The following is a 25206-nucleotide window of genomic DNA, read 5'->3' as shown; positions in this document are numbered from 1 at the left end:
TTTTCATCTCATGTGAAAGAGATCCGAAGGAAAGAGCACCAGGGGTATTTTGGTCATTTTGGTTAAAATTAGAGGTTAAATGGAAAGTGGAGTCAATGGTGAGTCTGACGGCGAAAACGAAAGTTGAATCAGAGTTTAGACGGAAAAGCTATGGAACAAAGAAGTCGAATGACAGTTTTGTCTTTTCTGAAAATTAGATGAAGTAGAGACAATTATGAAGGCACCCCTTGATTTCTACATAGAACTAAAAATCCAAAGCCCAAGGGTCCAAGGAAGAAGACCAAAGAGACATGTTATGAGCACCTCAAAAGTTCAAGTCAAAGTTAAATGAAGTAGCCCAAGTCAAGTCAAGTCAAGGGTTTCCATTTAGTTGAGTAGACAAAAGAAAAAGAAAATCTGATTGGACTTCATCTTCTCTATTAGAGTTCTAGGGTTTGCAAAAGAGTTAGAGGGAGAAAGGCATAGAGGTTGCCGGCCAAAGCTTGGCCGGCCAACACTCAAGGCCGGCCAAGTCTAGGTCGGCAGGGGTTGTCTTCAACGAACAGCAGCAGCTCTAAGGCAGCAGTAACTCGAGTCTATGGTTTGGAAAACTCGGTTTCCCCAAACTAGAACTCGTTTTTTTCTAAAGGAACACAACAACTTGGGACGAAGGAGGCAACAGCACGGGGATCAGCAAGGAACATCATCTCAGACATAGAAGCAGCAAGACACAAGCTCGGGTTTGAGGAGAACTTCCATTGGAGCAGCTCCGGTTGCTTGTCTACAGCTAAGAGAGGGCACGGGAAGGAACCGAGAACAGCACAGCAGTAGCATCAGCTCGGAACCGGGCTTTTCTTGGCCGGATTTCACTTGTCTTCGCCAGACTTGGTTGTGGTGATTCCGGCCATTATTTTGGCCAAAAAGTTTAGGGGTTTTGCTCCCTTGATCATTACCTTGATTCCCTTGTTATCCTGTTGTGTTTTTGGTTAATATTTCTAGAGAGAGAAAACTTAAGTGAAGCTTTCATGGTGGTTTAGTTTGGAGGAAGAAGAAAGTACTGTTTGCTAAGGGGAACCCTGGTTTTCACTGAGGGGACACCTAATCTGTACTGTAAGGGGAAATCAGGACACTGCTAAGGGGAGATCGGCAGCATATACATATTCATATTTTCCGACGATCCTAGCCTTGTGCCATCATCTAAAAAAGGGGGATTTCAACCTTAACTTTGTCTTACTTTATCTTCTTCTCGTTTATTATGTGTTTCACCATGTCTAACTAACTTTTGTAATCCGATATTCTTATATCTTTCCTCTTTTCTCCCTTCAAACAATTAAATATAATCTCCGTTATTCTTTTTAATATATTTTTATTACTTCAATATGTGTATAAGACCAATATATTCGATAATTTTGTATAACATAATAAAGAAATTTTCGGGCACGGGCTATACCCTAGTACATATAAAGAAGTAGTAATGCAAGTATGCAACAAGAGACCAAAATCCGTACACCACTTTCAATACAAAAGCCAGGTTGAGGAACGCTTCAAGATTCAAATCCCTTCGGGCTTAAAGGAAAAACGAACTGCAAAGTGTAAACCTCATAAGACTGTAACAGTTAATATGGGTTGAAAGGAAAAACTAGTTCGTAAGGTACCAGTTCAGCAGTGTGATTGCCGTCTTAGAGGGACCCAACGTTGAAGAATCAACGTATCCTCTTCACTTAGACAAACCTCACATTCTGGTTTACAACTCACTCTCTCCTTGAAGTTTTCCTATCACAGTTACAATATGTCTAGTTAATTTGCAGACAAAGCGATTTCCATGCGTGTTTCAAACGTCTTTGTGAAATAAGTGATCCACTTACGATAGAAAAAGCCGTTTTGGTGGCAAAAAATAGCAGATACTTTTACAAAAAAACAATTAGAATAGAGACGCTTTCTTTGACAGAAAGTTATCACAGTTGAGTAATTTGGTACTATAAACAGTACGATAGAAAGAGAATCTAAGTGAAAAATTATTTACTTGTTCCTCCAGTTGAGCAGCAATTGCGGAGGAACAAAGGAAAATGATATACCAATTCTCAGTAACCTTTGTGCCACATGTTCTGAAGCAGCAATACCACAACATCTCTCTGTGAAACAAAGCAAAGAAAAATAACTAGCGCGGCTTTTCTACCCAAATGAGGTAAATATCCATATGTGAAAAATATATTAGGGAGTTATGTGGATGAATCGCAGAAATCACACAAGCTCCATAAATTTCATGCAAGAGCAAGTAAACGATTCACAAAGAAACATGCAAGAGCAAGTAAACGATTCACAAAGAAACATGCAAGAGCAAGTAAACGATTCACAAAGAAGCATGCAAGAAACATTCTTCAAGAAAGCTCCATCAATTTCTTGCCTTAAGCTCCATAAGCATGATAAGTAACAGATTCCTTGATAGAAAACTTCAACAAGAGATGGTCGATGATTTCTAGAACTGTATGTAAGTTGCAACAATTTGCATTCCTTGTATGGGAAACAAGAATGTAATACTTATCTAATGAATAAAATTCCAAGAAGACACTCAAAATAGGAATGATATTTCTAAGTGTATATTCGAAAGGCACGAAAAAAGTTTACACAACTCGTAGTATTCAAAAGCAGCACATATACACTTCAAATAATTAGACTTCCGGTGGTATTAAGTACTGAGAAACACATTAATTACCAATATTGTACTAGAATATTAGAAGAAACGAAATGAAACTTGGGGAATCAACTTATATTAGAAGAAACGAAATGAAACATGGGGAATCAACTTACCACCGAGCAGGAAGGGTGACATCTGTATTAACTTCAATATCCATCTCATTCGACCTATATAACAGGAAAAAGAAAGGCAATTTAATCCTAATTTCACAACAAGACCCACATTATCCCGTCATTTACAGAAAAGTGGATGTGTCGTTGATCACGGATTTTTACTACATGGTTACATTTACATTTCTAACAGAAAGTGGATGTGTCGTTGAACTATTTTTTAAATAACAGACCCATTCATCAGCAATAGTATAAACTAAAATCTGTACCGTCAAGAGCTTCATCGATGAAGGCGTAGAATAAGTCAAAGAATTTGCAGAAAAAGCGATCTTCCTACTTGCTTCTAAAGAATTTGTACAGAAATTGATCCTCTTACATGCTTCTAGTATTGGTGGCACAACAACTGCAGATACTTTAATAATTAAAAAAAGTAAAGAGACGGATTCTTTGACAGAAAGTTATTGCAGCTGAGTAATTTGTTACTATAAATTACACTATAATAAAAAAATAAACTATGTGGAAAATGATATACATGTTCGTTCAGTTACGCTACAATTGCAGAGGGGAGTACAATAACAGATTTTAAGTGAGTACAAGCAAAAACTTGTCTTCTAGCTAATGAGAACTCATTAGCTAATCAGAACTCATTGGCTAGAAGACAAGTTATCAAAAGGAGGAATCACACATTAACTAATAAGAACTTGGGCCCACTATAACTTTGAGTGAAAAATCAATATTAATTATATAGGAACCATACATTTTCTCTACGTAAAGAAGATGTACCATCACCTTAGGTGCAAACAAAGGAGGAAAAAAGAAAAAGCATAGTCCACCTACCTATTCTCATAAATCACCGTGCCACGTGCGACCACTTCTAAGTTCTAACATGTTCTAAAGCAACAAGACCACAGTACCTCTCTCCTAAACAAAGAACAGAAAAATGAATAGCATGCCTTTTCTACCAAAATGAAGGTAAATATGCATATGTGAAAAAGATATAAGGGAGTTGTGGACGACTCACCAAAACGCTTAGAAGTAAATTTCTTGCAAGAGCAAATAAAGGATCACACCTAAACATGCAATAAAGCATTCTTCAGAATGTGCCTTAAACTTCTTTGACGATAATAATAAAAGTTGTTGTTTATTAAAGCTAAGAACCGAAGTCAAATATTTGTGTAAGACTCAGCTTAATGTATCGCATATATAATACTTTAAATGATCGCATATATTTGTGTAAGACTCAGCTCAATTTGAAATATGATTGCATTGACAGTGTCTAAAATATGAAAGAACACCTTTGACTTTAAGGACATGTAAAAATTTGATGGTTACATGCAATTAAACATATTGAGATGTTAAGTTTAGTCTTATCTGTGAGGCAATAAAATAAAGCATCTAACATAATTATCCATCATTGATTATGTTTTCACGATCTACTAACATAATTTTGAAACAAGTAAATGCCTCTGTCTGCGAGGTAGCACATATAAATCATAAATAACCAGCAAAATAAACTACATAAACGACATACAATTTACATACCCCTTTTGCACTGGTAGGACTGGACACTAGTTCTTGCTAATCATATTTGAGCAAACCCTCAAACCACAACCAAGGTTTCCTTGTTTTTCACACTTTACCTCATAACATGAAAACGTACAAGCTTATTGTAAATACTTCTCCAGGAGCTATGAGGTTATTCTTGTGGCAACCATTGGAATATTTTTTTTTTGATAATGATAAGCGGGAGAAGCCCGAACCGAATACAAAGAAATAAGAAGTCAAAAAAACAGCAAGAAATCAAAATTACATCATATCATTATCCCCACCCTTTCCTCATTTTCACTGTCCCTCTTGAATCCGCATTAACAATATTAACTAACTCCGCTGGCAGTTGACTAATATTCACGTGAGTTACTCCCGGTCCTAGCTTCATCTTTGACAAGTAATCAGCAGCTTGGTTTGCTTCCCTATAGACATGAAATACCCGAAAACTCCGAAATTGGCTCCGTAGCCTCTGAACTCTCTTCCATAAACGCCTCGCCCTCCATGGTAATTTCTGATGTGGTTTTGCAAGAAGTAACTTGATATTCATCGAATCAAGACCAAGTTCAACTTCCTGCAGCCCAGCACTAAGTGCTAACTCCAACCCCAACTCAACACCCTGCAGCTCATGTATAAAGATAGTCTGCCCATCAACCTGTCCAGTGGCTGCTCTAACAACAATCCCCTCTGAATCTCGAATAATGTCTCCATACCCCGCATCCACCTCGTTTAGAGCACCATCGGTATTAATCATATATCTCCCTGCCATCCGCCGAGTCCATTTACATGAAGTATAGACCTGCTTTTGCAGAGAGATAGTAACATTTCAGCGATCGATGGTCCTCCGATTCTCCTCGGTATCTTCAAACCGTTTGGTAACGGTATTCAGCTTGATCCGCACTTCATCACAAATAGTGTGGACAATCAGCCCCGGCGACATGACATTACTTCTAAATACCCTGTTATTCCGCTCCTTCCAAATATGATAGACATAGGCATTTAAAAGCAGACGACCTACCCGGACAGCAATAAAACCCCCTCCAAAGTGATTCAGACACCACTGTAACTCCTCTTCCCAATCGACAGCACATAACCTCTGAAATCCCATCTTGAGTAATAGCGATTCCCATATATTCTTCGTAGCCGAACAACCAAAGAATAGGTGGAAATCCGTTTCTTCATCTATCCTACAGAAAACACATGTAGTGTCTATAACCATACCCCAACAAGCCAGAAGAGATCTGGTTTTGAGGCGTCTTCGAAAGGCAAGACACGTGATGAAGCAATGTTTGGGTATACCACCCGGTGACCATACTGAGGAAGTCCAGCTCAACCGAGTTCCTCTGGGTCGAATTGCTTCGTACGTCTCTTTGAGAGTAAACTCTCCATTCAGAAGTTGCTCTATTAGAGTTTGTCCAATTTTTTCAGAAGTTGCTCTATTAGAGTTTTTTTTAGTGTTGCATTAAAAAAGGACTTAAAAGTTAGCCATATAGGAAACATAATCTCAATTAAGAGTTTCTCCCACCCTCATCATTCTCATAGTTATCTAAAAAAGACCAAAAAGGATTGATACTTCTCTACACCTTCACTTTATTCCTCTCTTGTACTCTAGTCTCAACCAGGCCCAACAAACCTAACTGCTTAGAACTAATGAGATCCTTAACATCTATTATTCTTAGGGGATTATTCAATCCCCTAACATTCCAACTACCCATATTAATGAGTTTAACACTCTAGAGGGGGCCTTCCCTCTCAAACCTGCCTTACAACCCCTTCCAGCTCCTCTCTGAGAAAATAAAGCCACCTTAGTAGCCACCTCATCCATATCCACTCAATCTCCTGCCATCACCTCATCCCTAACAGCCTTTCCAGTGATTGTATCCTCAGTATATTCCATCCTAGCCTCCACCTTCATAGCACTACTAGACAACTCCTCTTTAGAGTGACTCTCAAACACACACTGTCCTCAAAAGAAGTTGCAGCAGCCAGCCCCATAGAACTCCCAAACTTTTTAGTTCTCTCATTAGTAATAACAGACCAGCCCACATCATCCTCCATAACCTCATCAAGAGACCCAAGACCTGAAGACACAAAAGATCCCTTCTTGCTCTTTGCCAATTCAGTCATATTAGATGACTGAGACTGGGCTCGAGCAGCTACCAAACTTTTTGCAGGAAGTAATTCAGAAGAAATACCATCCTGAGCACAAGTAGGAGCAGAAGAAGAAGGATACAGGATATTAGGATGCACAGCTTCAGGATTAGCCCCCTTATTAACATTCAGATTAGTCCTAAGAACCCGTTCCTTGGTGGTCTCTGGCTTACCAATTGATCCTACACCATCGTGCTGCTTCTCATCCATCTTCCCACTCTTTGTGGCATTTTGTCGAACACTAGACCTGCATCTTCCAACTGAGTGTCCAAATGAGCCACACCCCGAACACTTCAATGGCTTCCAAGCATACTCCACCTTAACCTCTATCCTCCTCACACCATCCACTAACAAAGGAATAATCAGAGGGAATGAACACTCCTTTCCCACCTCTACTAAGACCCTTGCAAAAGACATTCGATACTTACTCTCTGTTAGACCATCCAACATAATAGGAGTACCAATGTTACTGACTATTGGTGCTAGGCCTCTACTGTTCCATAAGAAACTAGGGACGTTACGCAAACATACCCAAACTGGAAGAGTTTTGATCTCCTCAATTTCCTCTTCAATGAACATCCTCCATGGACGAACCACAAATAATCTATTAGCTATATAGATCGGTTCCATTTCCAAAACTCTATTCCTATCCTCCTCAAGATCAAAACGAATAATGAATGCAGACTCACCTTGAGTAGTAATATGCATCTCTCCCTTCGGCCTCCATAACCTTCTCAGAGTAGTACGAACCAGTATAAAATCGAGTCTTCTTCCAAAAACAAACCCACCAACCAACTCTCACAATCTCTAATATCCTCTGTAAAATCCTCAGTTGATATCACCTGAACTTTCTCATCATTCACTATCTCAGTTGGTACAAACTCCATTTTCTCTCTAACAACTCGCTCATTCTTCTGAAAAAGAGAAGCCCAATTAGAGCGAGAAGAGTTGCTACCACTCGGACCAGAAAAACCTGATCCCTTCTCACAGAAACCTTCTTGTTTCGAAGGTAGCTCAGTTCGAATAGAACCAGAGCTTCCCTCACCAGGAGGAGGGAGAAGGGCTTTCATCTCCATATCCACCAACATCCTACCAAACAGTAGTTGCCGGCATGAAGGAGACAATCGGCACAGAAAACAAGAACAAAATTAAAAGAATCCGATCAGCAGCCACCGTTCCAAGTTAACCGGAAAACTTTATCCAAACCCTAGAAAATCGCGCCACCCAAGATCTTTTCTCTCCTTGTTTTTTCTTTGTCTTTTTATCTTTAAGTGCAATTTGGTGCAGTTTCGTATTCATTTTGGTGCAGTTTCTTGGTGCTGACATTCCATTTCCAATCTGAGGGATCGAAATTGAGGTAAAAGCCTACAAAATCACATGTAATTGAGTTTTAGGACATATTAAACATATTGGATGACAAAACTCACAATTCATACGAAAAAGATTATGTCACAGTCTGGTGCAATTTTTTTTTTTTTTGCATTGATAAGCTGGGAAGGGCCCAGACCCAGAGAAAAACAAGCTACAAAAGCAACAAAGCAAAAACAAAACAACAAAAATCAGGCATTAAAGCCAACATTTTCTCAATCTAATTCTACCATTTTTATCATCCTTAAGAATTTGGCTTAAGCCCTCAGGGAGGCAGGACACTTCAAACTCAACCACACCAGCAGGCCTGAGCTTAGAAAGGAGATCAGCAGCCTGATTAAGCTCTCTCACAACATGATGAACACTACATTGCTGGAACCCTCCCCAAAGCTGCTGGATTTGCACCCAAAGATGCCACACATCCAGAGGAGGCAGCTTATGCTTATCTGCTAGCAGAGAAAACACAACCATGGAGTCTGTAGCAAGAGCAATTCTGGAACAGTTATGCTTAAGGGCCAAAAGCAACCCAAGATGGACACCTTGCAATTCATGAAAGAGCACAGACTTCATAGGAGAGGACCCTGCACCAAGGGCAACAACATTCCCATCTGAGTCCCTAACAATAGCCCCATAGCCAGCTGACTCAGTGGTCAAGGAGCCATCTGAGCTAATGAGGATACACCCAGGAAGGGGAGGGGACCATCTATAGCCCTTAACAGCAGGCCTGGTGAGCTGCAAATCAAAATTCCAATTATCAACAAACTCCATATTAAGGATGGACCATTCAACCCTGCACTTCCAAGATGAAACTTTAATTTTGACCTCATCCACAATCAAGTTGACAATCCCTGAGATAGTATTGAACTTAAGCTGAAAAACCCTTGCATTTCTTTCAAGCCAAATATGGTATATGAAAGCATTAAAGACCAAGCAGCCAACTCTAGCCTTCACTGATGAGCCTCTAAAATGATCACAGCACCACCTAACCTCTTCCTCAATAGACAAGGAGCAAGGCCTAAAAAATCCCAGCAGGTTCAATAGCTGACTCCAGACACCCTGAGAGAAGGAGCAACCAAAGAATAGGTGGGTTGGAGTTTCAGGGCCTGTGGAGCATATACCACATTCAGCAGGGACAGGAAGACCCCAATTCCTAAGCCTATCCCTGGTCTTCAACCCATTATGCATAAATAACCAAGTTATAAAACAATGCTTAGGAACACAGTTGGAAAACCAAACCAGATTCATCCAAGGAACAGTCTGCCCTCTAGGCCTAACAACATTATAAGTATCCTTCAAGTTGTACACACCTTTGGAGTTGGCCTTCCAAACCAACTTATCCACCTCCCCAACAGCTAGAGAGACATTACTCAAGGCAGCAAAGACCTCAGGAAGCTCAAATTTCAAGTGATCAGGAACAAACCAAGTACCTTCTCTAATGAATTAGCAACCTTGATCTCAAGATGTAAATCAGAATGGTACCTATAAGAATCTGAATACCATTCATATAGCACTCCCTTAGGATGCCAGGGGTCTATCCAAAAAAGAGTGTCACCACCATCCCCAATAAGATGGCAAAGAATATCTTGAGAAACCTTCCTGCATCCTAGGATCTTTCTCCAGCACCAGGAGCAGTCTTGAGGAGCCTCCACGAGCCAAAACTGCTTACTCTTGATGAGATTCAACCTGACCCATCTGACCCAAAGAGTATTCTTGTTAGAAACCAAATCCCAAATGTTTCTCAGGTTAAAGGCTAGGTTGAGGGCCTCTAGGTTTCTAATACCAAGACCACCCTCAGCCTTAGGCAAGCAAACAATATCCCATCTGATAGCAGCCTTAGTAGGACCAATATCAACACCTGCATGCCATTTCGTGTTGTTGTAGCCTCTCGGTTAGTTTTTTTTTTGCATAAATCAGCAGGCTTTTAGGTAGCCAGAACCTTTACAAAAGGAAAGCTAGAAAAGAAACAAAGAGCTACCAGCCAGAATGGCATACAAACCCACAAAGGGTACCCAAGAAAAACAACCAAGAAGAAACATATAATCCCACATAAAAATAACAACCATAATGCAAAGAAGAAACACAGACTCAAACCACCCACATTAGCACTTCAGCCTTTGCCTGACAGTACCCACTTTGTCATCAAGGGCCACTAACTGCATATCTTCACTAAGGTCGGTTGCCAACAAAACATCCATACCCACCTTTGTTCTAGCTTTAGATAACAGATCAGCAAGTTGGTTAGCCTCCCTAAAAACATGCTTCAGGCTGCAACTCATCAAAACTCCCCATCATAGTCTTGATCCTTCTCTATAAAGCAATGGACTGCCAAGGTGGTTCAGCTCCACACTTAACTAGCAGGTCACAGGCATACTGAGAATCAGTAGCAACTAGAACTCGACCATAACCATGAGAAGCAGCCAGACTAAGCCTAGCTTCAATTGCCTGCAATTCATGATGGACAACACTAACAGGATGGGCACCACCCATAGCAGCCACTATAACAGACCCTGAGAAATCTCTCAACACACATCCAAAACCAGCATGTGTTTCAGAGTAAGCACCATCAGTATTTATCAACACATAACCTGGGGGAGGACCAACCCAAACACAAGGAGTGACAACAGGAGGGGTCACAACTAACTGCAAGTTCCAGTTTCTCTCAATGCTAGCAAGCCTAGGACTGCTCTTAGTCTTACAAGAAAGCCTAACCATTTTCATTCTGACTTCTTCCTTAATTCTAATAAGAATACTCTCAGGAGATTCACTAATGCCTGAGAAGATTCTCCTGTTCCTCTCACACCACACATGGTAAATAAAAGCATTAAAAGCAAGCTTACCAAGGATGCCTATTTTATCAGTCCCCTGCAGCAGCCTAAGACACCATCCAATCATAGCATCCCAAGAGTGACATTGGACCTGTTTCAATACCAGCAACTGCAGCAAAGCCTTCCAAATAGCCAGGGAGAATCTGCACTTAAAGAAAAGGTGAACATCATCCTCCTCCTCCTCATGACAAAGAAAAAAGTGACCTGCACATTCATACCCCATTTGTAAAGTTTCAACTTAGTCTTAAGTGCTCTATGCAAAGCCACCCAAGTGACAAAGCTATGCCTAGGAATATTGTGACTGAACCAAACCAAGGAACTCCAGAAAACTTTAGGCAGGGACCCCCTCATAGCTTCATAGGTGCTTTTCAAAGTAAAAACTCCTCTATCATTAGCAAGCCAAACTTTCTTATCTTCAAATTCAACATCACAACGCACTTGATGTACCCCATCCATCAGTGGACCTAAGTAAATAGCCTGAAGAGAAGAAATGACCCACTGACCATCAACCAGACAATTACTCATAAGAGCATCAAAGTGCAGCCTGTCATACCTTAGCTGATTAGGAAAGAAAGGAGCCAAAATCCCCATAGGGTGCCATGGATCCTTCCAAAAGCTGGTGAACTTCCCATTACCAACAAGAGAGAAACAAAACTGGAGCCCATGCTGCCTATTATGAAAATCTTCCTCCAACTCCATGAAGCCTCATGAGGGACACCCATCAACCAAAAACACTGACCCTTGATCAAATAAGACTTAACCCAAGCAACCCAAAGAGTGGATTTGTCAATAAACAGATCCCAGATGTGCCTAAGAGAGCAGGCATCATTCAGGACACCAAGATTCCTAAGGTTCAACCCTCCTTCCTTAAAGGGATGACAAACCACACTCCAACTGACAGAGGCCCCCTTAGCTTGCATCTCAGGACCATCCCAAAGAAATTTCATGAAATTTCTATCCAATTCATGAACCACTCTCTTGGGAAGAACAAACACACTAAACCAAAACAGCACCATGCCATTAAGAACAGCTCTAACCAAAGTCAGTCTACCAGCAAAGGAGAAGAACCTCATCTTCCAAGATCTAATTCTACCAAGAACCTTATCAATCAAGGGCTGACAATCAATATAACTCAACCTAGAAGAGATAAGAGGGACCCCTAAGTATCTAACAGGCAAACAAGCACTCTGAAACCCAAGACACCCCTGGGTTGCCTCCAAAACACCATCTCTCATACTAGCAGCAAAAATAGAACTTTTAGCCCTGCTTACCTTGAAACCAGTACAAAGAAAAAACACATCCAAGACTTCAGATAAGGCCTGAGCTGAGCCAACATCACCCTTCATGAAAACGAGGAGATCATCAGCAAAACTCAAATGAGTAATCAAGGGATCCTTGCACTTAGGATGAAGGTGGAACCTCCCAGCAGCTACCATATTGACCATGAGCACATTAAACACTTCCATGACTAGCACAAAGAAATAAGGAGACATAGGGCACCCTTGTCTGATCCCCCTCCCACCTTTAAAGTATCCATAGGAGCTGCCATTAACCATAACAGAAAACCTAGGAGAAGAGATACAAGCCTGGACCTAATTCACAAACTTCTCAGAGAACCCAAATTTCCTCATAATCAGTAAGAGAGAACTCCATTCAATAGTGTCATAGGCCTTCTGTAAATCTATCTTAACATCACACTTAGCTGGCCCTTGAGACCTATGGTAATTCCTAGTAAGTTCATGAGCCAAAAGGATGTTGTCTTGAATGGCGCTGCCTGAAATGAAGGCAGACTGGTAAGGGCTAATAAGCTGATCAATAATACTCTTCATTCTTAATGTGAGAATCTTAGTAATGCACTTATAAATGACATTACAGCAAGAAATAGGGCTAAACTCAGTAACCTTAGAAGCATTGGAAGACTTAGGAACAAGAGTAATCAAAGTAGAGTTAACCTCTCAGTTAGTTGCCATGGTCTTATTAAAACTCACATGATTCACTCCTGATGTCTCATGTGTTTTGGGTTTCTTGGGACACATTTCATCAATATGTCCGAATACCAAACACATAGCACACCGGTCAGGCATCCATGAATACTCTACCTCCACTGTAACCAATTCAAGTTGTTGCCCTTCTTTAACTCGCAGAGTTATCTCCTTTGGCAACTCACAATTGGCATTAACTTCCACACACACGCGAGCGTAAGACATTCGTTCTCGTGTTTGCTAAGTCAATGAGTTTCTCACCATTTAGTTCTGTTGGAGGAGTGTAGACTAGATGTTTATTCGTCGGAGATGATTGTTTCTTAAACAATTGACCCCAGTTCGTTGATGATCCCTTATGTGAATCATCCTGGACCACAGGGACCGAAAAAATAGTGCTGGCCTGAACCCTAGGGTTTGCCTGAGCCCTACAGTCAAGAAAAGAGCTTCCTACAATCGGTGGTATTTGCTGATCTTCTCCTTTTGTATTTGATTGTTAGCACACCGGTCAGGCATCCATGAATACTCTACCTCCACTGTAACCAATTCAAGTTGTTGCCCTTCTTTAACTCGCAGAGTTATCTCCTTTGGCAACTCACAATTGGCATTAACTTCCACACACACGCGAGCGTAAGACATTCGTTCTCGTGTTTGCTAAGTCAATGAGTTTCTCACCATTTAGTTCTGTTGGAGGAGTGTAGACTAGATGTTTACTCGTCGGAGATGATTGTTTCTTAAACAATTGACCCCAGTTCGTTGATGATCCCTTATGTGAATCATCCTGGACCACAGGGACCGAAAAAATAGTGCTGGCCTGAACCCTAGGGTTTGCCTGAGCCCTACAGTCAAGAAAAGAGCTTCCTACAATCGGTGGTATTTGCTGATCTTCTCCTTTTGTATTTGATTGTTGCAGATTAGCAATTGGTTGACATAAAACATTCACTAACAGATTGTTTCTAATCGCATCTGCGAAAGGGTTGTTGAGCATTATTTGACCTGTTTATCCCTTCTCTCCCTGGTTTCTTATTGCCTGAACGTTGTTCCTTTATTATTTCTGTGTGGTTTGATTCTTTTCTTGATCTAAACGTAAGTACCTCACCATTCAAACGATTCACAACCTCACTGTTCAGCCCCTTCTCCTTCGAGTTTGGGACTGTTTTGTCTGCCTCCGTTGGTGGAGACTCATCATCCATTTCATCTTCACTAACATGAAGGTTTCCCGCAGCCAGAAACCTACCCTCACCCACTGTACCGTCATCTCTCATCCTAGGAATCACACCAGCCTAGCCGGAAACCCAGCCGGTGGTGAAGGCTCTCTTTGTTTGTCGGAAAAAACCAAAAACCTAAAAAAATCACAGACATCAAGTTTCTCTAAGCGTAATGAGTTAATATACATACACACATAATAAATAGTTTATACTCACTAATACTTAGTCTAAAACTCTAAATTGTGGTTAAAACACATTATGAGGTGTTTTTTCTTAGAAACCCCACGCGAGGAAGAAGACCATGTTTTCGCATGTCAACAAGAGGGCTCAAGAGTACCCGTTGACGTGGGACTCCTTGACCCAAGTATTCATGTTTTATAATCATAAATAGTTGTTTTGTGATGCCTAAACATTTCATCCTTTAGGGAAAAAAACTCGAATGGACAACCTAATTCATCGATAGGACTTTGGAGATTAATAGGTTAAAAATCTTTATCTCTTATTCCAGCGATAAGAGAATCTGTTGAGTAAAAACTCTGAGCCGCAAAGTTTTCATGATAATGAGTACAAGTTGATGACTACAATGAGAGCCTGGGAAAGGTGGTTCATCGTCATCCTTATAATTCCTTAAATAAAAACACCTAAACCTTTCAAGCTAATGACAAGTGAAGCTATTTTAATATATTCATTCCCTACCAATCCAATACAGTAATAAGCATACAAATATAAGAATGTTAGTACACTAAATGCAAAATACTAACTATATAAATCAAATTAAACCAATATACTAAGAAGCATACAAGTACAAAAATAACAGCACACTAAGATACACAATATTCAACACATGAACACACCCATATGCTAATTTTGTAATTTCAACAAAAAAAAAATACTGGTAATTTTGTATTAACTACTCAATCAATAACAATACAAAAATACGGTAGACACATTAAATAACACGCTAATTGTACCGTTACAACACATACTACTCACAATAATACTAATTTAATGCGTAAGTCACACACGCAAACAATATTTTTATACAGTTAACAGTGGTACCATTACAAACAATAAAAATATACACCCAAATAAACAAATACAGAGTATAATCTACACACAAAAGACTGATAATTATATGTCAATTTGCACGCAATTGCTAGTTTAATGCATAACTTTGAAGTGTAAAATTGCATAAAACTCGTGATTTATAGAAAGCAGTCCAAAATACTATTTACGTAGTATGCTATTTACGTAGTTACTAGACAAGCAAATGCTAATTTAATGCATAACTCTGAAGTGTAAAATTGCATATAACTCATGATATATAGAAAGCAGTCCAAAATACTATTTACATATAGTTACTACTACTAATTGATGTCTAACTCAAATGATGTCCAATTGGAATGAGCCAACACTTGGTCCAGAGTCGTCCATTCAAACGAGTCAGACATCCAAGTTCGACAAAAACAAACAACATAAAATCTGACTAGAGTCCATTCAGATATAGGGTCAGGTTTCAAATCCTACTCAGAGTAAAAAACAAACATGGGACACTAGTTCAACACAATATTCAGACATATATGCATAAGATTAGTTCTCTATATACTAAAATCTTCATTAAGAAAAACCAATCACAGAATACTAATACTATTCAAAAAAAAAACAGACTAATAGCAACTATGTTTCAATCGTTTACACTCCAAATCAGATTACTATTGTTAGTTTGTTTCTGTTATTATCCCCTAAAAGAATCGTCGTTATTTTGTCCAATTCTTCCTGCCAACAGGGATTTTTCCCGCTGCAGAAGCTACCGTTTCTAGAATGCAAGCAAAGTAGCTTGCTTACTCCCCGAGTAGCGTGCGAGCAGGACAATCAACAGGAAAGTTACCGTTTGAAGTTGTGTATGGCAGGAGGCCGAAGGGTGCTTCTGAGTTTTTTGGGAGGTACACAGAATTTCACTTCATTGGATTTTAGACTCTCCAGTGGTGCTGGCTGATGAAATACACCCTCGGAATGCCGTTCATGCCTAACAGTTAGTTCAAGTGCGGAAATATCACTTGGGAAGGAAAGAGTTATAGTAATATATTACGCGGTCGCCACAACTAGCACGGGAAAAGGCTTTCGTTGACCTATCACATCTTGAAGCTCAGCTCTAGAGATTTGTTTGGATAATGATGAATAAACAGGAAGGATTATTACCGTTGAACAAAAGAGGAGAGAGAAAGTGCCGGGTGGAGGGCGATTTCTTGGTATTCTGTGCCGGCGTTGGTTTTTACCTTCTTCTCCGATCTTCTTGGAGGTTTAGTGTCTGATTGCTTCCCTTTTTGTTGACAAATCCTTCTTTGAAGGAAATGTTGGCTGAGAGGGAGGCTCGACTCATCCTCCCTCCTCCTGGTGGTGGAGATTCAGATGCTTTTGGATCTGAATTACCACCAAAACAGGGTGGTTTGGGTGAGGAGAGATCAGATCCATCAGTGGCTGGAGGTAGTGCTACTCCATGAACTGACTGGGCTTCCCTTTTTATTCGTAAGAAGGCTACTGTTCGAACTCCATTGGAGTATTCAGCTCCTGTTGTTCTTGATGGAAAATCGATGGTGTCTTTTGCTGTGGCTGATTTTGAGGATGAGAGGAAAGAGTATGAATCTTGGCTTGTTGGTTCCTTTGTGGGACGTGTCTCTCCTACCCAGCAGTCTATAATGCTCTTGTTAAAGCATGGAAACCTAAAGGTGAGCTCCGAATTACTCTTCATGGTGATTCTTTGTTCTTTATTAAGCTTTCTCTTGATGAAGATAGGAATAGAGCTCTGGATCATGAGCCTCTGTTTATTATGAGTCATTTGTTTGTTGTTCGACCTTGGACTCCTTTCATTGAGTCTGATTTTCAAAAGTTGGACTCGATTCCTCTTTGGGTGTGTTTCAGAGAGATTCCTTCTTTGTTTTGGAACCCCAAAGGTATTGCTCGACTTGCAAGTGCTCTAGGGATACCTATTATGTTAGACCAGCCTACTGAGACTAAGGAAAGAATGGCCTATGCTAGGGTTTGTGTTGAAGTGGGTAAGGACTGTAAGTATCCTACTGAAATCCCACTTATTATAGATGGAGAGATAAAGACCTCAGTTAAGGTGGAGTATCCATGGAGGCCACCACTTTGTACTGGTTGTGCTGAGTTTGGTCATCTTTTGGGCAAATGTCCTAAAATCCCAAAGGAAAAGGAACCTCAGCCAGTTCCTATGAGGAGGAATGATAATGGTAGAAGGAATGGGGCTCCACCTGCTCGACAGAATGCTCCTATGAAGGGTAAGTTTAGAGGTGCAACCCAGGGTAGGGGGCAGGGGGCGGATTCCACCATATGTGAATTTGCAGAGGGAACAAGAAGTACTATTGGGTAATGGTAAGAGTGTTGATGGTCCCTTGACTGATCCTAGTGGTGTTGCTGTGTCTCAGAGGCAACAAGAGGGCCAATATGGTTCTAGATACTCAATTCTTGTTGATGGTGGGGAGGCTAGCTCTTGCCATGAGGATGGAGGACAACCTTTCTCAAGTAAGGTTGGCTCTGTTGCTCTAGCTCCGGCTGAATCTCCACTTGACAAGATGGATGATGAGGGATGGACCCCTGTTATTAAAAGAAAGAACAAAAGTGGGGGGCAGAAGAGCACTGAGGTGGGGCACAAGAGGGTTTGCATAGCTGACACTGGCCAGAGTGGAGAGGGTCAGGAGACTTCCATGGAGGAGGCTGGAGGTATAGGCTTGGCTCAGAAGACTTTAACCCTGTTGCTTCTGCTTATACTGATATTTTGGATCCTAGGGTGGAGCCAAGTGATTATGTTGCTGGAGTTGTAGCCCTTTTTGACCAAATAGAGAGGGGTAGTGCTGGTGGGTTGAAAAAGGGTGTGCCTAGAAAACCTTTAAGAATTATAAATGGTTAATCTAGGTTGTTGCAATGTGAGGGGCCTTAATGGCCTCCAAAGAATAAGAGAGATCAAGGATCTCATTAGAATCAATAAATTGAGTTTATGTGGTTTTGTTGAAACCAGAGTTGTTGCTGCTAATAAAATGGTTATTCAGAAGTCTGTTAATCCTTTCTGAACCTTCTTGGATAACTATAGTGCTTGTGGTGGGGGTAGAATTTGGTTGGCCTGGGATCCTAACTGTTGGAGCTTGAGTTTAGTGTTTACTTCTGAACAGGTTCGGGCTGTCAGGGTGGTTACTACCGACTCTAAAGTTTTTATGTTAGCCATTGTGTATGGGCATAATACTAGAGAGCAGAGGAGAGAGTTGTGGCAGAATATGGGTTCTCTTGTCAGAAGATTTGAAGGGGCTTGGGTTTTTATGGGTGACTTTAATTCCATCCTTGATCCTAGTGAAAAAATGGGTGGTGATCCTGTGAGATCTTCCCATTTTCAGGAGTTTTCTGACTGTGTTCAAGAAGCTGCTCTTATGGATTGCCCCTTTTCTGGGTGTTTCTTCACTTAGAATAATAAGCAAGAAGAGGGTAGAGATAGTATATTCTCCAAGTTGGATAGAGTCTTGATTAATGCTGAATGGCTGAGCTCTTTTTTTCTTCCAGGGTTCAGTTCCTTAACCCTGGTGCCCTTGATCATTCTCCTGCTATTCTCCAGGTTTTTTGGACTTGGAGGAAGAGGAATGGAGTGGTAAAGTAAAAGGCACTCCTATGTTTAAATTGATTACTAAATTGAAAAGAGTCAAGTCCAGGTTGGTCCAATGGAAGGTGGCCAGATTTTCTCATATGGCTGATCAGGTGGCTGCTGCTAAGTTGGTTGTGGAGGATCTTCAAGACCAACTACACAGTCAACCTCAAAGCATTGATTTGAGAAGGCTTGAGAGACAATTTGTTGATTCTTATACTCATTTGGCAGGGGTTGAGGCTTCTATGTTAAGGCAGAAAGCTAGAATTCAGTGGCTGACTGAGGATGATTCTAATACTAAATTTTTTCACAGCACTATCAGAGCCAGGAAGGCCAGGAATAGCATTTTCAAGCTGACTAACAGTGAAGGAATGGTTCTTGAAGATCAACATGATATTGTGGATGAGTGTGTGGGGTTTTACCAATCTTTCTTTGGTAACTCTGATGGGGGGGGGGGGGAGAGAGGGAAGATGAAGTTTTGGATTCCATTGAGTTTGCTACTACTTTTTCCCATGATAGTGAGCAGGACTTGGTGGGATCAGTCACTAGAGATGAAATTGTCTTTGCCCTTTCTACCATTGGATCAGGCAAGGCTCCTGGCCCTGATGGTTTTTCCTCCTATTTTTTCAAGAGATGTTGGGCTATTGTTGGGGATGACTTCACAAAAGCTATTAGTAGCTTCTTTAAGTCTGGCAAGCTCTTAGGTGAAGTGAATGCTACTTTGCTGACTTTGGTGCCTAAAGTGCCAAATGTTAACTCTATGAGGGATTTCAGGCCAATTGCTTGTTGCAATGTGATATACAAGACCATCACTAAGATTCTTACAGTGAGATTGAAGAAGGTGGTTAAGGATCTAGTGAGTGAGAATCAATCTGCTTTTATATCTGGGAGATCCATCCAAGACAATATCATGCTAGCCCATGAGCTTGTGAGAGCTTATGGTAGGAAGGATGGCCCTCCTAGGTGTACAGTCAAAATAGACCTCCAAAAAGCTTATGATACTGTTAGATGGTCTGCTTTATTGAAGATTCTTAGGAAGTTCAGACTTCCTGAGTTATTCATTCAGTGGGTGGAGGCTTGTGTCACTTCTCCTAAGTTTTCTGTCATTGTGAATGGGGCTGCTAATGATTATTTTGAAGGGCATACAGGATTAAGACAGGGCTGTCCTTTATCTCCTTACTTGTTTGTAATGGTTATGGAAGTGTTTGCTGCTCTTATCCACAAAGAAAGGATTGGTGGGGATTTTCATTTGCATACTAAGTGTAAAGATCCTATTGTCACTCATCTTTGTTTTGCAGATGATTTAATGGTTTTTATGAAGGGAGATGTTGTTTCTGCTGCTGCTCTCAAGAGAGTGTTAGATAGTATGTTGCTGGGTACTGGTTTGGCTGCCACCTGCAATAAGAGTGTTGCTTTCCTGGCTATAAACTGATGAGCAGCTAAAGGCTGAGGTGCTTGGGATCTTGGGTTTTCAGGAAGGGGTTCTGCCCATCAGGTACCTTGGACTTCCCCTTCTGTCTATTAGGCTTTCCTATGCTAATTGCTTACCTCTTATCCAAAGGATTCTTAATAAGGTGCAATCCTGGAAGGCCAGGTTTCTTACTTTTGTTGGTAGTCTCCTCCTTGTAAATGTGGTCTTAAATAGCATGATTGTTTATTGGATCTCTGTCTTTGTCCTTCCAAAGAGAGTTTACAAAGAAGTTAACAAAATTTTCAGTAAGTCTCTTTGGAGTGGGATAGAGTTGAGCTCTAAAAGAGCAAATGTGAAATGGGAGTTGGTGTGCTTACCTAAGACTGAAGGTGGGCTGGGGGTCAGGAATATTGAAGTTCTTAACTTGGCCATGAATATGAGACATATTTGGGAGGTAGCTACTGGCAAGAACACTCTTTGGGTTCAGTGGGTTCAGAAGCATCTTATTAGGGGGCATGTGTTTTGGACTATGAAGACCCCACAGGACTGCTCTTGGTGTTGGAGGAAAATTTTTGATGGTAGGACCAAGGCTCATGCGCTTATGATTCATATAATAGGAATGAAGCAGATACCTTGTTCTGGATTGATCGTTGGCATCCCCTTGGGGTGTTATATGAGGAGCATTTCAGATATAGCTCTTACCTTCACCTTAATACTAAAGTTGTTGATTTTCTTAGGGAGGGTGAGTGGTATGTTCTTGAATTCCTTTCTTATGAGCTTGGTGAAGTGTTCTCTAGGCTTCCTGAGGTTGCTGTGAATGGTGGAATTGAGGACGGGACAGTCTGGAGGGTAAGGTCAAATGGTGATTACTCCCTGAAGGAGACTTATGAAGCTTTAAGGCCTAGGGGTCAGGTTGCTGCTTGGCAGCCCTTGTTATGGTCCTCTCAATGTGTGCCCAAGCATTGCTTTATTGCTTGGCTTGCTGTTAATAGAGGTCTGAAAACCAGGGACAAATTAAGCTCTTGGGGCATGCAGGTTGATACTGCTAGTGGCATTTGTGGGTTGAGCATTGAAACTGACACTCATCTGTTTGCTAGCTGTTGTTTCTCTCAGGAGCTTTGGCATATTCTTATTTAGGGACTTGGTTTTCTTTGGTATGGCTTTAGCACCTTTGAGGATGTGATCCATTGGTGTGCTGTGCATTTTCTTGGGGAGTCCATTTTGGCCAGGATTGAGAAGAGGGTTTTTGCTGCTGTTTACCACATATGGGTGGAGAGAAATAACATAGTTTTCAGGCACAAATCTTTTACCCCTGCTAGTGTGAGCAATCTTATTTGGGATGAAGTCAGAATTAAAGCTGCTTGGAAAGGGAGGTTGGAGGACAATGTGCAAAACTTGGCTGTTGTTGATAGACTCAATCTTAATGTTACCTTATCTAAGCCTCACTTCAGGGGTCATAAATTGGCTCCCCCTCCTCCAGGTTGGGTTATGTTTAACACAGATGGGTCTCTTGATGCTGGGTCAGCAGGGTTTGGTGCTATTGTGAGAGATGACTCGGGGGCTACAATGATTATGGGTGCTGCTGCTGCTGCTCCTTCTACTGTTCTGGTCCATGAACTGCAGGGGGTGGAATTGGGCCTTACTTTAGCCAAGCAGCTGAATTGTCAATATGTTTGGGTTGCCACTGATTCTATGTCAATGGTCTCTTTGCTCTCTGACTTTGAGAAGCTGCCTCCTTGGACAGCTTGGCATGTGTGGATGAATATAAAGAAGATTTGGACTGGTTCAAGGGTTGTACTGTGAAGCATGTGGTTAGGGAAGTAAACCAATGTGCTGACTTCTTAGCCAAAGTGAAGCCTCTTGTTCAGCTGGTGTTTGATGCTGATAGTATGCCTATGGAGCTAAGGAAGATTGTTAAAGAAGACAGAGATGGTCGTATTAGATTGAGGAAGTTTTGGCCTTAAGTGCCTGGTTTTTGGTTTTGCTTATGTTTTGTTGCTTTAGTTTCTGTGTTGCTGTTTAGCTCTGTCTTCTTTGTTCAGGGTATGGCCCTTTAAACCTAGCTCATCAATGCAAAAAAAAAATGATGAATAAACAGGCCATTGAAGTTGAGGCAGGTATTGCATTAGGGGGCCAGAGATGCAACCTAAATGGGTAAGATTTGAGTTCAAGTAGAAGAGGAACAAGAAGACGCTTGCCTTTTGAGGATAGCCTGGAACAGGATTAGGCATTACGTACTATTGTCCTCTCCGCCAGCCTACAGGAAAGCGACTTTCTATGGATTGCTTCTTTCGCCGTCGAAGTGCTGAGTTGCAGAGCGACAAGCTGCTTTGACATATCGGGTAGAGAATGTGTTTCTATCCCTTGTCTGAATGCTCCTAGGGGTGTGGGTCTGGGTATTGTCGCCACGCCAAAACGCTTTGAAAAAAACAAAAAGGTGTGTGTCGCACTCATGAGGGATGCCAGTGATACAGAGGAAGGTGGGAATGACGTCAAGTTCGAAGGCCAGTCTCACCCGCAACAGATTAAGCAGATATCTTAACTTTTCCCTTTTTTCAATAATTTGTGTTTCTTAGTAAACCCGACATAGTAGTCTGGGTCACTTTGAAGAAGACTTTCAAGAAGACATCGTCTTTTCATGTGAACACTAAATCTCAATCCACCCATCGAAGTGGGTCTTTTTGACCCAAATTACTCATGGTTCAGCATCTTACATTGGTCTAAGAATTTGAAATACCACATAACTATAATTAGCTGTTCATGTTGCCTAATTATCTTACTGTTTAAGAAAAAACGAACTGGAATCGACGACCTAATTCATTGACAAAAAATTGGGTGAGAAGCCTTACCTCATTTTCCAAACGAAAGAATTTGTATGAGTTAAACTCGAGCCACAAATTTTAACAAGAAAAAGAAGCAAGTTGGTATACCTGCTCTTCAGGTTTTATATCATTTCGAGCAGCAACTGTCCTTCAACACCTCGTAACATTAAACTCTCGGATAACCACATACTGAGCTAGGAGTTGATGTATGAACTAGGAGTTGAAATTTTCTTCTGAAATTTGACCAATCAAAATATAAGGTCAGGTGTGAAGAGACAGTGCTCCATTGTCTTCAAGCCCACACACTGAGCTTACTCAAAATTATTTCGTTTTTTTGATACGTCAAAAACATTTTTGGACCTTTTCTGTTCATAACCTACCTTTTAGCTACTATGCTCATAACGTGCATGTCAATAGCATTCATATTAATTGTATCTTTTTCAAATGGTTGTTCCAATGAATTGCTATGTAAGATATTAAACTGATTACTATACTAAATAGAGAAGTATTGATGAATGTGTGTGCGCATAGCAACAAATGCAGTTGGTACAGGGAGGCAAAGTTGATCATATTGTTCATTCAGGCAAACTTCACTGGCCCAACAGAACGGATCGTATCATAACAAACAAAGAGGCATGAACGAACATCACACGGGACATCAGTATAATTTATCCGGAACAATGTAAGTAAGAACTATGAGTATTTCGAGCAAGGTATCTATGAGATATTTACCTTCTAAATGAAATAGACAAGCAACTCCTCTTAAAGTTCTGGATTTGCGGAGTCAGAAGCCATCCCCATGGCATCTTTGTAAAGATTACTTCTTTGACAAAGCAATGGACTGCTTCCACAGTTTTTTGTAGGTCAAAGCACTCATATTTCATTTTATTTTCAGACGGGTAAGATTTTACCCTATAAGACTGACTACCTGGAGTGGGTATTGAAAGGAAAAATCTATCATATTGTTCATCGAGGCAAAGTTCCATTGTATCCAACATAAAATTCTAAAATATCCACTTCAACCAACTAATTAGTCGCAAGATGATGCAAGTAAGTTCCTGAAGCATATATCCTTTCGGTCTGAAGGAGATGTCCTTTCGAAGGAGTGTCCTTCGACCAAGATGGCAATGCGATCAATTTTTCAGCTAGGATAACGATGACCATACTGTGAAGATCATCCAGTCCGGTCCAATTAGGGGTCGTAATGCTTTGGTAGAAGCCAACTACGATCGTCGGATCAATTCGGTGATTCGCGGCTAACATAGATCGGATCCTACAACGGGTTTACACATAAGAGTAGTAACTTGATCGGAGAGACTTGACTAGAGGGGAACAGGTTAAAGATGGATTGGATCCAACTAAGAAAGCCGAAAAGGTTTGAATGGAGATTCGGAACAAGATAGAAAGTATCGGGCCTAAAAGGGGTGCCCGGAGGAAGGCTTTTTGGGCCGACCATGTGATGGCCGACCAAGGTAAGTCGGCCGGCCATATAAAGCCCATGGTGGGCTGCCCTGGCCGGCCACACTTAAAGGGTTAGCCAAAATACCCTAAAAGGGTATTTTGGTAATTATCTTTTCTGTGACCCGAAAATAGAAAGACCTAATCTGAATATGATTCTAATTAGGGTTTCTCTATATATAGGGTCAGTAGAGAACATAAAAGGGGTGGATTTTTCTCTGGAAGAAAAATATACAACTCTCTCTCTCTCTCTTAATATACAGCTAGTGGAGAGAGATGAATATAGAGAAAAAGCTCCCGTTCTATCAATCTAGTCAAGAAGAAGAGTTCTTCTCAACCTTCTAGTAAGTCCTAACAGTCTGAAAGGAAGGGAGATCAAGTCTATACACTCGGTGTCTCAAGTAGAGGAGCGACAATTGGAGCTCTCGATCTTCACACGCGATTGGAAAGGTTCGAGGGAAAAACGCGTTAAGGTATTTATCCCTCTTCTAGTTCATTGATTAGTTCATGCTTATGATTATGGGTATTCTAGTGTTAACATATGATGTTTGAGATTCCGCTTAGAACACTAGATAGTGTATTAGATACACACAAAATCCAACAGTGGCATCACGAGCCGGTTGCATGAAACTATCTCTGACTAGTCGAATTAGATTCGAACTTGATTGATTAGATAATTTTATGTTTAGATTTGATTTAGATATGAAATTGATTAGTTTAAATTAGATTTAGACGAAATCAGATAGAAATTGAAAGTGTTTCAATGGGGAGAACTTTAAAATTTCGAGTTTTTGAAAAGTGTTTTCCAAAAAGAAGTTTTAAAAGATGATGGTTTTTGAAAAGAGTTTTCAAAATCTGCTGTTTTTGGATGAATTTTCATCAAAAACAGCAGCTAAAGTTGGAAAGAACTGAAAAACATGAAGGTAGCAGTTGATGTCCAAGAGCCGGACTGACCAGGACGCGTCTGGCCAGTCGCGGACGTCTCCGACGGTCCCAGTCCTTCCCGGACT

General features: G+C 40.8%; 2 protein-coding genes and 1 long non-coding RNA gene across 8 annotated transcripts in view; 1 reads left to right on the top strand and 2 right to left on the bottom strand.

The window, feature by feature from the left end:
- Positions 1-1819: 1819 nt before the first annotated feature.
- LOC147544091 (uncharacterized) lies at positions 1820-3170 on the bottom strand. The gene is made up of 3 exons (XR_015223208.1): positions 3054-3170; positions 2788-2841; positions 1820-2111 (listed from the first exon to the last, which is right to left on the bottom strand). It is a non-coding gene; the product is annotated as an uncharacterized LOC147544091 (long non-coding RNA).
- Positions 3171-7826: 4656 nt separating this feature from the next.
- The window catches only part of LOC147544089 (tubulin-folding cofactor B-like), a 61953-nt gene continuing 44573 nt past the window's right edge, over positions 7827-25206 (bottom strand). For 3 of the 6 annotated variants that reach the window (XR_015223201.1, XR_015223196.1, XR_015223199.1), the window contains one exon: positions 7925-9540. The gene's annotated coding sequence lies outside the window, so the exon portion shown is untranslated. Of the gene's footprint in view, positions 7846-7924; positions 10010-25206 lie in introns of those variants that run through there. The other 3 variants (XR_015223205.1, XR_015223189.1, XM_086633216.1) reach the window with 2 other exon arrangements.
- Positions 16212-22458, top strand: LOC147544090 (uncharacterized). Its single transcript, XM_086635606.1, has 15 exons — positions 16212-16344; positions 16426-16586; positions 16634-17156; positions 17236-17598; positions 17791-17915; positions 18045-18316; positions 18427-18511; positions 18619-18911; positions 19025-19887; positions 19981-20000; positions 20499-21004; positions 21083-21617; positions 21707-21851; positions 21959-22070; positions 22173-22458. Exons 1-15 carry the CDS (start codon positions 16212-16214, stop codon positions 22456-22458), a joined length of 4422 nt encoding a protein of 1473 aa, XP_086491732.1.

This window comes from Eschscholzia californica, unplaced genomic scaffold (assembly GCF_041429995.1).
Source record: "Eschscholzia californica isolate CP2 unplaced genomic scaffold, dmEscCali1.0.p SCAF_4, whole genome shotgun sequence".
Classification (NCBI taxonomy): Eukaryota; Viridiplantae; Streptophyta; class Magnoliopsida; order Ranunculales; family Papaveraceae; genus Eschscholzia; species Eschscholzia californica.
The sequence above is the reverse complement of the archived record's forward strand: the minus strand, read 5'-3'. Positions and strand labels throughout refer to the sequence as shown.

What these genes read in the sequence shown, in the direction of transcription:
- LOC147544090 (XM_086635606.1), top strand. Translation starts at nt 16,212, where the DNA reads ATGTTGGCTGAGAGGGAGGCTCGACTCATCCTCCCTCCTCCTGGTGGT. An exon ending in AGATCCATCAGTGGCTGGAG is followed by an intron (nt 16,345 to 16,425) that starts GTAGTGCTACTC and finishes TGGAGTATTCAG; the next exon opens with CTCCTGTTGTTCTTGATGGA. An exon ending in TTGTTGCTGCTAATAAAATG is followed by an intron (nt 17,916 to 18,044) that starts GTTATTCAGAAG and finishes ACTTCTGAACAG; the next exon opens with GTTCGGGCTGTCAGGGTGGT.